The 13074-nt window shown below is 43.7% G+C and overlaps 1 protein-coding gene across 1 annotated transcript in view; it reads left to right on the top strand.

Annotated features, from left to right (window-relative positions):
- The window catches only part of LOC121719187 (sodium channel protein type 4 subunit alpha B-like), a 92367-nt gene that overhangs the window by 13164 nt on the left and 66129 nt on the right, over nucleotides 1–13074 (top strand). The window contains exons 2-5 of the mRNA XM_042105012.1: nucleotides 3720–4030; nucleotides 7399–7517; nucleotides 9058–9147; nucleotides 11889–12017. Of these exons, the coding sequence (XP_041960946.1) occupies nucleotides 3767–4030; nucleotides 7399–7517; nucleotides 9058–9147; nucleotides 11889–12017 (602 nt within the window). The 5' untranslated portion in view covers nucleotides 3720–3766. The remainder of the gene's footprint in view (nucleotides 1–3719; nucleotides 4031–7398; nucleotides 7518–9057; nucleotides 9148–11888; nucleotides 12018–13074) is intronic.

Below are 13074 nucleotides of genomic sequence, written 5' to 3'. Positions count from 1 at the left end.
TGTTAGATATGATCGCATCAAACACACAACTTATAACTTAAAACAGTAACAAATTACATTTCCATAGTAACCTTCCCAAAACTGAATGTATGTGAGATTCAACACATTCTTTCTGTTGTGTGACTGTGGAATTGCTTTGAATTCCCATGAATTTAATTCCACTTCCTGCCATTCCAATTCAAATTCAAATTCAACTTCCGGTGGGGCAGAGCCAATTAAATTCAAATTCCAATTCATGAATTGAATGGAGACCCATTCTAAAATTTGGAATTTTGCACAAGCCTGCAATTGAGGAGTGTCGTAAAATATATACTCTGAAGCTGTAGGGGGAGCTCTACAGAGAAATCTGTGAGCAAAAAGCGAGAAAACAACAAAGAAATTGGCAAAACTGCATAGTTTCTCTTTAAGTTTTGATTACAGTGGTTGTCTCTGTGGAAGGTTTTCTCAACCATAAGAAAAATAGTGCCTTTTGCCAAAATAATATGCATGTCTTTGCTGTGAATGTGTATTTGATATGGCTGATTAGAGAAAAGTCCTTCATTCAGAGGTTTGTGCCGCATTATTATTACGATGAAGAATACAAGACTGGCTAGATTCTTGAGTCTTCTGCACTTATATTATGAGGTCTAACCCATAACTGCCTTCAGTTCAGGCTGGTGGATCGAGAGTCAAAGTCACAAATGCACACTTTTGTAGAGGCCTTGTTTTGGTTGTTACTCTGCCTGAGAGACAATAATAGTGATGATGACAAAGACCATCATGGTCACGATAAGACTGATCGTCATAGGCAGAGAAACCTTCATAGTCTTGATGGGAAAGAATATACGTACAAAGTGATAATCAATGATACCAGAACACACATGTTTAGTCCAGCAGAACCCCACATATATTTATTCTGTTCTTGTGATGTGAACAATTACAGTTGATCAATGTGGTTTTGGCTGTATAATATGCTAAAGAATGTTTACATTTCACATGGTGTCTGAGTTGGACACTTAGCCTTTCAGCTGTGAGAGAGCTCTGCACTCTGTTGTGCTCTGTTAGCTGTGCTGCACGCTGACCGCATTGGACAGAGGGCCTGTTGATCAGATGACCACGAGGCTGTGTCCCCTGGAATGGGATTGAGTGGAGAGTCCACAGGGAAATCACTGGGGCAGAGCCTGCCTGCCTGCTTACCCAACATGGCTGGGCATGGCATGTCTGTCTGCCGCTTACTGTCCAGTGGGAGTTACATTGAGAATGTGTTCTGTCTAGCATGATCTGGAATGTTCTAGAAAGTAATGTTCTATCCATTGTTCTTTCCCTCTGTTGAGGATGTTGAGGGCTGCTGAGACAGGCTCTGCCTCTCAGACATTCAATTCAAATTTCAGGTGTGCAGCCTGTGTTTTTGTCTCTGTGTGAGGTAGTGTTGTGCAGCTTGTGTTTCTGCGTCTGTGATGGAGCATTGTGTTTCTGTCTCAGTGTGAGATAGCGTTGTGTAGCTGTGTCAGTGATGTAGCGTTTAGTAGCTTAGTATTCTGCCAAAACACCAAGACAACTCATTACAGATGGGGACCAGAGGACCATGATGTTCAGGGTTGAGAAAAGTCCTTCATTCAGAGGTTGCTCACAGGGTTGGCTCTAGGAGACATTCGACCTTACTTAATGCAGAAATTTGTTGATTTTTCACATAGATCTCCATTAGGTCACTGAGTACTGCTGGTACGAAAAAACCCTGAAAACAATCAGTTTACTTAACTTGAGTTGCTGCAGCCAACAGCTAAATCAGCCATGCAGCTACAGCATTACACTCTGAGAGCATGAACATGCCCCCAGAGTAGCACTGTAGCTGCCTGGAAGCTGCGGAGTTTCACATGAGGCATTGGGATCTGAGTCTTCATGACCTCTGCAATGTATTTAGGAGAGTGATGGAGCAGTGGTAACGTTATCACCAGATGAGTAGTTAGCCTGGGTTTCACATCTGGCATTGCATTATCGCAAGAGGAGCCGTCAGCCTGGGTTTGATACCTGGCAATGCATTTTCACTAGAGGAGCAGTTAGCAGTTAGTTTGGGTTTCATACCTCACATTGCCTCGTCATCAGATGAGCAGTTAGCCAGGGTTTGATACATGGCATTGTGCTGTAGCCAGATGAGCTGTTAGCCTGGGTTTCATACCTGGTATTGCATACCTGGTATTGCTTTGGGTAAGATGTCTGCTAAATTCTAAATTGGGGGATGTTGAAGATGACGGGTTTGTATCTTGGTGTGGGAAGTTTTTCTCCTGGAATATGTTTATTTTTGGTACTGTTTCCCTTTTTGGTCCTGGTCCTATGTTTATTTTTTAATCTGTTTCTGTTTCAAAGAGAGATCAGCATGACAGTGTAGCAGTCTTAGAGGAACCAAATAGCAGAGTCAGGAGTGTGTCTTTATGAAAAGGTTCTTTGGGGAGTTTTGGGATTGAGGTTATATCTATAAGCACATTGTCAGCCACACACACAGACACACACACACACACACACACACACACACACACACACACACACACACACACACACACACACACACACAGATATAAAAATACACTATAAGCACATTGTCAGCCTCACACACTTGCAAGTTGCAAAACACTGAACACCCTTTTCTACTCAAAAACTTATACCACTTCCCTGCCATTTCATGACTGCCTTTCAAAATGCTACGCTCATCACCCAATTGATCAAGCACAGCCATCAGGTGTTCTTCGGAGCATAGCTGTAAACTCACCTACCAAGCCTGAGCACTGTAGAAGGCAACCAGTGAGTTTATGTGTCCTCAACAGAAATGGAAAGTAACCAACATTACAATGAGAGGATGAGGAAGAGTGAGGATGAGGGCTACATTTACATAATGAGATTTGAGCATTATTGCTTGACTATGATGTACTGTAAAGAATGGGTTGAGAATGGGTTTATTTAATGAAAATGACGCCGGGTCTGTGAAGGGATGCTTTGTTTTGTCTAAAGAAATGTTTTCACTCTCACTGCAGTATATTCTATTTAGAATATGTTCGGCTTTGAGTCTCCGTGCAAAATGGAACATTTCGAAATGGATAGATGTATTGAGTGATTTCACAATGAAAAAAAAAACGTTTGGTCAGTTTCTTTTTGACTGATAAAGGTAACGTAAAAGTCAAAATTCTAACTCTGCTAACTCCCCCTGTCTCTCTGTCTTCTCTAACTCTCCCTCTCTCTCTCTCTATCTCTCCCTTTCTCTTCTAACTTTCCCTGTCTTTTTCTCTCTCTCCCTCTCTATCACTGTATTCTAACTCTCTCTCTCCTCTCTCCTCTCTCCCTCTCTGTCTCTCTCCCTCTCCTGCCTCTCTCTATCTCTCTCTTCCTCTCTGTCTCTTTCTCTCTCTCTCCCTCTCTGTCTTTCTCCCTCTCCCGCCTCTCTCTCCCTCTAACTTTCTCTCTCCCTCCTCTAACTCTCAAATCAAATCAAATCAAATGGGGCTTTATTGGCATGAATGAATAAAGTCATTGTGGCTTTGGCAACAATGTTAATAATCAACTTACGTAACATTAATATTGGTATAAAGATAAAATTAAATAATGAAAGGAAAAAATAAATAAATGTATAAATGGTAAATGCTACTAAAAGGACAGTAATAGCTTCAGCAATAGTGCTATACTGTAGAAATAACTAACTCACTACTGTAACTCTCTCTCTCTAACTCTCTTTCTCTCTCCCGTGTGTCCAGCTGTGAGTAGCCCGAGGCCCGCCAGCGGCGGCTAACAGGATGAGAAGATGGCGGCCGTGCTCCTACCGTCGGGACAGGAGAGCCTGCGGCGCTTCACGCGCGAGTCCCTGGCCGCAATCGAGCAGCGGGTCCAGCAGGAGCAGGCCAAACGTGCCAAGGACTACCAGGAGGACCTGGGCGACGTCGAGGCGCCCAAGCCCCGCGCCGACCTGGAGGCTGGCAAGGGCCTGCCCCGCATCTTCGGAGACATCCCCATGGGGCTGGTGGGGGCGCCCCTGGAGGATATTGACCCCTACTACAAGAACCAGAAGGTGAGTGTGTGTGTGTGTGTGTGTATGTGTGTGTGTGTGTGTGTGTGTGTGTGTGTGTAGAATACAGTGCATACGGAAAGTATTCACAGGGCTTCACTTTTTCCACATTTTGTTATGTTTCAGACTCATTTTAAAATGGATTCAATTTTTTTGTCATCAATCTACACACAATACTCCACAAACAGTTGATTGGAGTGGTTTATAAATTTATATAAAATAAAAGACCTTTAAACATTCCATTACATAAGAATTCAGACCTTTTGTTATGATGCTTGTAATTGAGCTCTGGTGGATCCTACTTCTATCAATGGTCCTTGAGATGCTTCTACAACTTGATTGGAGTCCACCTGTGCCTAAATCATTACTGTATTAGGAAAGGCACACATCTCTTTATATAAGGTCTCACAGTTGATGGTGTATGTCAGAGTGAAAAACAAGCCGTAGACCTGCGAGACAGGGTTGTGTGAAGACACAGATCTGGGGAAATATAAGAGGATGTAAGAACATTTCTGCAGCATTGACAGTGCCCAAGAGCACAGTAGCCTCCATCATTCTGAAATGGAAAAGTTTGGAACAACCAACAGTCTTCCTAGATCTGGCCGCTCAGCCAAACTGAGTAATCCGGGATGAAGGGCCTTGGTCAGAAAGGTAACCAAGGACCCAATGATCACTATGAATGGCATCCAGAGTTCCTTTGAGAGGATGAGAGAAGCGTAAAGAAGGACAAACACAGTGTGTATGTAGTATGCATGCTTGTGTGTGTATGCGTATGTTAGCGTGTGTTGGTGTGTGTTTGTTTACATGTATGCCTTAGGTTAGTGCAACAGTGTGACTTAAAACCTTATAATAAGAGCCAGTTGACCTTCCACTGTGAGCAGTCATCAGAAAGGCCGACTAACAGCGGTTCAAGCCTAGGACGGCTAGCTGACACAGCTGTTGTTGTGTGGTTTGGAATAAGCCCTTTAATGATAGATCAGTTCAGGCCGGTAGTTTTGTGATTGCACCCTTGCTGTGGGGGCATTTAGGATCTGGCAGTCCCAGGCTGGCAAATGGTGATCTAGTAGAGGGCACTTAGGTCAGAGAGACTGGAGCTGGCCCCTGCTGCAATTGGATTACAGAATTTAGATTTACAGAGAAAAAGAGAAAGGAAAGAGAGAGAGAATGAGGAACAGAAAGAACAAGTGAAAGAAAGGAAGAAAGAAAGATGCTGTAGTTGTCCCAGCCCTCTAAACCGTCAGCTTAAGGACAACTAAAGGATGGGGGGGGGGGGGCATTTGTGTGTGTGTGTGTGTTGTGTGTGTGTGTGTGTGTGTGTGTGTGTGTGTGTGTGTGTGTGTGTGTGTGTATTAGAGTGTCTGTTTTGGTGCATGTAAGTGGTTCTGGACAGGAAGAGAGGAAGGGAGGGAGGTGGGGGGGGATTAACCAAAGACAAAATAAATATTTAAATAAATGATACAATCTGTTCTGCTGGAGGTCCTGCTTGTTGCCCTGCCTTGGAAACACTGAAGCGGCTGGCTTGATTTGTATGTGTGTGTGTGTGTATGCGAATGCGAGACAATGAGGGAGTGAGTTTTTCAGTGTGTGTGTGTGTGTGTGTGTGTGTGTGTGTGTGTGTGTGTGTGTGTGTCTGTGTGTGTGTGTGTGTGTGTGTGTGTGTGTGTGTGTGTGTGTGTGAATGCATGTATGTACATTTGAAGAGTTTGATTCCAAAATGCTATATCTCCATTTTTGAAAACATTGGTCATGTTATTTAATTGTGTATTTCAGGTAATAACAATAAAATTGCAGTTGATTTGGTTTGATTGAGTAAAGATAAATATAGGAACAATAACCCAATTACAGATCCAGTAAAATCACTTGTAGAACGAAATGTAAAAAAATGATTTATGAAAATTAATTAAAATGGAGGATATAGCATTTTGGAACCAAACTTTATGTGTATGTATGAATATGTGTGTACAATTCTATACACACATGAGTTCAGTGTGTTCAGTGTGATTAAGTTGCGTTTGTGCCAGGCGTGTGTGTTGGATGTGTGTATTATTTGTGTGTTGTGTTGTGTTGTGTTGTGTATGCACATCCTGTGCCAAAAAGGTCCCTGGTGCATGGTTGAGCGTGTGTGTGGGCCAGACAGTATCTGACTGAACGTGTGTGTGTGTGAGTGTGTGTGAGACTGTGTTTATTTATAAACTGTGTGTTTATTTACCCCTTTTATCCTTGCACTACTGCAACTGTGGCACAAGAATTTCGCTGAATTGCAAAGTATATACGACAATAAAACTTGAAACTTGAAACTTGAACTTGATTGTGTCTGACAGCATCTGACTGTGCGTATATGTGTGTGTGTGTGTGTGTGTGTGTGTGTGTGTGTGTGTGTGTGTGTGTGTGTGTGTGTGTGTGTGTGTGTGTGTGTGTGTGTCACATGACTTAATGTGGCATGTTGACATGCTTTAGTGTGAGGTTTGGATGCTGTACTTGCCAACTGTTCACCATGTGTGAATGTGTGCAGCTTGGTCTTTGGGATCCAAAGCTCCAGTCATGCTGCCTACTGTATTTGTGTGGCTTGTGTCTTGTGAGCAGGGTCAGCCATGAGCAGATGTGTAAACATTAGCCTTATTTAGTGTTTATATTATTTTAAATGTGTAAACATTAGCCTTATTTAGTGTTTATTATTATTTTAGATGTGTAAACATTAGCTTTGTTTAGTGTTTATGCTATTTTGTCTTGTCTGTACACTAGGAAGCACCTTGGGCAGATCTTGTAAGAAATCTGGCCCCTAATTTAAATGATGGGGAAAATCTAATTTATTTAATAACTCGTCAAAATCTAATTGCTAATGTAATGGAAATAATCTGAGTGTGTGTGTGTGTGTGTGTGTGGGAGGGGGGGTGGATTCATCTCTGTGGGCTGTAGTGGGATCTGGGCTTTTCAAATGGGTCACTTCTCTGAAGGGCCCATTCACCTTCGCCTCCAGAGAAAAGGAAGCAGTGCTTGACATAATGTGGCTACTGATGGATTGTATGTGGATATGGGTTGTATGATGAATTGTTTTTTACATTTGCACAATGCACAAGTAGGCAGGCCCACAGTCTATGACTGATTCTGTGGTATTTTAAGATAATATATACTTTTTACTGTCTTATTTGACCTATTTAATTATCTATTTACTGATATGTGTTTTTAGGTTTATTTATAATGCTTGTGTTTGTGTGGTCATGGTAATGTCTATGCTATCTATCCATCTATCTATCTATCTATCTATCTATCTATCTATCTATCTATCTATCTGTCTGTCTGCTGTCTGTCTGTCTGTTTAAGGATGGTTTGCGCTGAATAATGAGCTGTCCCTTCTCTCTCTCTCTCTGCAGACCTTTATAGTGCTGAATAAAGGGAAAGCCATCTTCAGATTCAGTGCCACGTCAGCCCTCTACATCTTCAGCCCCTTTCATCTCATCAGACGGATCGCCATACACATCCTCACACACTCATATCCTTTCTGTCCAGCCAGGCTGATACAGTACTCTCTCTCCCTGAGTGTGTGTGTATGTGTGTGTTTGTGTGTGTGTGTGTGTGTTACTGCTTGTACGTGTGAAGAGAGTGTAATGTGTTTATGTGTGTGGTGGGTAAAAGTCTATGAGTTGAAGGAAGGGATTGTATGATGTAATGTGTGATAATATTCTCCCTTGCATAATAAGGATAATGGCATCACAGTGATCAACATTAGATTGGCTCTCTTGAATGGGTTGTACACGATTTCTGATTTGCTTTCTCTTTTTGACGGAACACTGTGAACTAAAGTTTAGACACACACATAAACACACTTACTATACATCTCTATCTGGGGGTAACATTTACATTTGGGGGTAGTGCTCTCCAGCGCACCCTAGTGGCCATGTGCCTGTTTACTCTATCAAATATTACTAACACCTGTACGCACACTCCTGCTATCATAGGCACCTGTTATCAGAATGTCTCCAGCTGCCTCAGTGTGTGACATCATGTTTGACATGCCAGTGTTACCACGGCATTGTCAATATCAACAGCAACAAATGTTACCACAGTAATAGAAAACACTGAGATTAATATTTTGCCTTGATTATGACTACAATTAAAAACAAGCAGGCATGTTGTAAAGTTATTCAGTCATTTGCCAAGCTCTCAGTCTGTTTGGGAATGGACCCACAGACTCCTAAGTCCCCTGCCAGAGTCTCTTTAGATCAGTGAGGCCTGGGCCTTGATCCGTGCGTTTGCCATACAATAAACCAATTCAGGCCTGTTAAGCGGAGTCCATAGGAGGGCATTGGCTCTTTGGTGTGGCCCATTCGGAGAGGGTTTGTGTGCTGTTCTTTGGCCAGCTCCAAATCCCCCCATATCCCAGCTAATCCCTCCAATGAAATAAGAGCAAGGAGATTTCACATCATGTGACCACTGCCTGTTAGCTCGCAGCCAGCCTGCTTGCTGCTGGATATGAACCTGAAGGACTCTCGCTCTGAGTGTGTGTGTGTGTGTGTGTGTGTTTAGGGGGGGGGGGGGGGTGTAGCTGCCGGCCCAAACATCACGCCCTTTAACGGTTGAAACCAGACACCAGAGGATAGTACAAACTCTAGAGAAGAGAGATATACACTAGCCCAAACTTGACATAGTATAGCCACTCAACTGTGTGATCAAGAGTTTACAAGTCCACAATATCCAACATATAAAAGCTACTGTGGGGAATGTACTATAATGTACAATATGCTTTGTTTATATTTGATGAACCAATGAAAGGCCACTAAATCAATGCATCTATCTAACTATCCATCTATCTATCTATCTATCTATCTATCTATCTATCTATCTATCTATCTATCTATCTATCTGTCTGCATGTCTGTCTGTCTGTCTGTCTGTCTTTGACCATCTAGTCATGATTCATTACAATTCGTATGATACCGTGTTCTAATGTTGTGCAGTCCATGTTGTGATGTGTTGTGGTGTGAGTCCATGTTGTAATGTGTTCTGGTGTGAGAGTCCTTAACCTGCGGGCACATTGTTCAGCTTGTTCATCATGTGCACCATCCTGACCAACTGCTGCTTCATGGCCATGTCTGACCCACCCCACTGGACAAAGTACCTCGAGTGAGTAGACCTGCGCATCACACACACACACACACACACACACACACACACACACACACGCACACACACACACACACACACACACACACACACACACACACACGCTCACTCTCACACAGGACACACACCACTCTCTTTCTCTTATGACTGACTTCTGACTGATCCAGCAACAGTTTAGTAGTCTAAGACACATCAGAGACAAATTACTTGCCTATATTTCGGTTTACAAAGATGTACAGTAATGGTTTGCTATTGTTTAGCACATGGATGCATGTTTAGAATTTGTATTCTAAGTGTATGATGTCTGAATGAATAGATCAATCAAACTTAAATTCAAATCGGACGCCGGCTGCGGTTCTCATCATGCACTGCCAGCTAACCCAGAGGATGAAGTAGCAGAGTTAGAGAAGGACTGTGTTCAATGCGATCGCTGCTCTAATCCAGGTTCTCCAAACTGGAGAGGAAAACCCAGTCTTGGCACCATGCTCTGACTGTGAGCGATGGGAACTTACTGTGAATGGGACTAGTGTTGTGAGTATGGCTCTCACCGTCGACCACCGTCGCCTCTGCATCCGGAATGTGACATGCCACATGGGAATGGAATAATAGCTCTGTGTGATATAGTCCTGTTGTCGCCTATATCATTAAAGGGTTTTTGTAGACCAGGAGAGAGATAGACAATTGATAAATTGGTGAATAGATAGATAGATAGATAGATAGATAGATAGATAAACAGGTAGAAAGAGAAGATAGATAGATAGATAGATAGATAGATAGATAAGGGTAAAAGAGAGAGAAAGATAGATAGATAGATAGATAGATAGATAGATTGAGAGAGCGAGAGAGAGTGAGCATTGTACCTAAACCTCTATGGCTCTGCTCTGCAGTGTGTTAAATCCCTTATCAAACACTGTTTAACCTTTCAGGGCTCTTTGCTGTATTTACCGGCTTACTGGAGAGCAACGTTGGCTTCGTAACACATGTCTGCCTGCTCTCCATATTGAATGCACCATGACCCAGATTTTAGCAGATTGTCTTAACCAAATTGGATAACACAATTGTCCAGCAGTAGACATGAATCGCTGGTCAACTACTCACCTTTAATGAAAGATGAATTATGTGGGGAATGTGTGGGGAATAAGGTGCAGACGTCCACTCCACGCAGTTGTTTCATGGCTAACTTATCCATTTCTAATGAGAAAGATGCACGCATTATGCACATGAATGCTTACGCATGCATGACGATTTAATCACACCACATACATACCATTGCCATTGCCACCTCACTGGGCTGCCATGCTCACCTGAATCACACACATTTACTTTGACTTCATATTTGAAGTAAGTTCAGTATTTTGTTGCGCTATACTGATACTGTAATAGTCATATTAGATATAATAGCTCAGATGCAAAACCCTCTAAACGCCACCGCCATAAAAAATGAGATAACGATGCTGAGTGAATGCTCTCCACACATTTTGGGGCAGCCGTGGCCTACTGGATAGCGCTTTGGACTTTGGACTAACAGTATAACCGGAGGGATGCCAGTTCGAACCCCGACCAGTAGGCACGGCTGAAGTGCCCTTGAGCAAGGCACCTAACCCCTCACTGCTCCCCGAGCACCGCTGTAGCAGGCAGCTCACTGCGCCGGGATTAGTGTGTGCTTCACCTTACTGTGTGTTCAATGTGTGCTTAGTGTGTTTCACTAATTCTCGGATTGGGATAAATGCAGAGACCAAATTTCCCTCCCGGGATCAAAAGAGTATATATACTATATATACATAGAGTACATTAATCAAATAATTTCGCTTCAAAACCTGCAATGTACCACTCTCTTCCTGGTCTGAAATATCAATTTGTAGTTAAAAACCTCCAGGAGCTCCTGGAGTGAAAAAATGCTCTTTTAAAAGAAATGTGGTCAGACGGATTTAGCGTGTATTGCATCTGAACTCTTCATTTGTTGTATCTGTCATCAGGGGCCTACTTCAAACAGAATCTAACAAGCCTCAAGTTAAAAACAGCAGGTCCAGGTCTCATGTTTACATCAAGGTCGTTTCCTGCCAATGTCCGAAAGTGATACCTAACCCAGCCAAGTCATCTTGTTGCTGTGACTGATGACAAGTTGACCTGAATGGTTTGAGCCAACAGCTCATTTGCTGATTACACGTTACCTTTCTGTCCCTCCTTAGCTTATGCTCTACCCGCCCCCCCCCTCTCTCTCACCCCCCCCCCCCCTTTCTCTCTCCCCCCTCTCTCTCCCTTACCCCCTCCCTTTCTCTCCTCTCTCTCACCCTTTCTTTTTTCTCTCTCTCCTCCTCTCTCTGTCTCATTCTCTCATCCTCTCTCCGCCCTCTCTTTCTCTCTCTCACAAACCCTCTCTCTCACCTTCTCTCTCTCCTCCTCTCTCTCTCACCCCCCCTCCATCTCTCTCAGCCTCTCGCCCCCCCCCCCCCCCCCCCCCATTCTCAGTTCAATTTAATGCAATTCAATTCAAACACTTCGCCAAAGCATTTGTAATTATATGGGCAGTTAGTCGTAGTATCTCCTCCTCCTGTCCCTCTGTCCCTCTCTCGCTCTTTCTCTCTCTATTTCTCACTATCTCTCTCTTAGGTACACACGTATGACAAGTGTGTGTGTGTGTGTGTGTGTGTGTGTGTGTGTGTGTGTATGTGTGTTTCTCATATTTGCCCCTGCCTCTCTCTCTCTCTCTCTCTCTCTCTCTCTGTGTGTCTCTCGCTCAGGTATACATTCACAGGTATCTACACATTTGAGTCCCTGATTAAGATCCTGGCGCGGGGCTTTTGTGTGGGCCCCTTCACCTTCCTCAGGGACCCCTGGAACTGGCTGGACTTCAGTGTCATCAGCATGGCGTGAGTAGCTTGGAGAAACACACTGGACATGCACACCAGCACACACTCAGAGGGGACACAGGGGGTAATCTCATATCAATTAGATTTGATTTCATTGATTGTGCCACATCCCTGGTGCAAAGTAATTGAAAGAAAACATGAAAAAGGGTCCATTCCCTGACCCAGGCCAGTCTCTGTGGGGCGCTCTGGAGATGAGAACTCAGAACTGCACAGCCGCTCTCCGTGGTGCTGAAACTGCAGAGGTGTGTTCACTGAAGTCACAGACACTGAGCTGTGTCGCCCCTTTGGCCTGCTGTGTCCCCAGACTGCCTTTCCCTTGGAGCTCTGTGTGTAACATGAAGCTGTATTCTCACAGAGATTGTATTCTCACCTGGTTCTTCCAGCCCCAGAGAACTGTACGAGGAACTGCAAGGTAACTGGCTTATCTAGGTATAACTTCACGACTAATCACTGATCCCTAAAGGAACACTGGGTCAAGTGTGTATGATTTCAAAAGTGGCATGTTCTTTTGAGATCAGTGGCTACACCTGAAATTACCTGGATGAGGCCCAGGTCTGCATGGAGCTGCTGAGGCAACATCTGCTACTCCACACGTTGCTGTCCATGGTGCTGAAGCTTCCTCTGGGAACCATTAGTGTAATGGTGCTCACACACGCTTGTGCTGAATGCAGTGCTGGAGACGCATCTCATTCACTTTACATGGGCTTATGTCATCCGTTGCTGAAGTGTATTATGGTTCCGTTGCGTTGCTCCTGTTGCTTCTGTCAAAAAGTTAAGAAATGTTAAACTTTTGCTGCACCAATGGACAGCAACGCAAGGCACCAGCCAATCAAATTATGGTTGGGAAAACCCACTGGCATGCAGTTACGCAAGGCAAGCATGTGAGAGTAGGGTAACCTGAAGGGGCTGCATAGCGCTGCTTTTTTGCTGCTGGGTAAAGCCAATGAGACTCCAATCCCCTGCCATTCGTTGCGTGTCTGGCTCCATAATTTGCAGGCAGGGCAGCCGATCCAAAACAAACAGGAAAAAAGTAGAAAAAAAACACACATAGAGAGAG

The sequence above is a fragment of the Alosa sapidissima genome, chromosome 1, assembly GCF_018492685.1.
Source record: "Alosa sapidissima isolate fAloSap1 chromosome 1, fAloSap1.pri, whole genome shotgun sequence".
In the NCBI taxonomy this organism is placed as follows: Eukaryota; Metazoa; Chordata; class Actinopteri; order Clupeiformes; family Clupeidae; genus Alosa; species Alosa sapidissima.
Note: the sequence above shows the minus strand (reverse complement) of the source record. Positions and strands in the feature narration are given on the sequence as shown.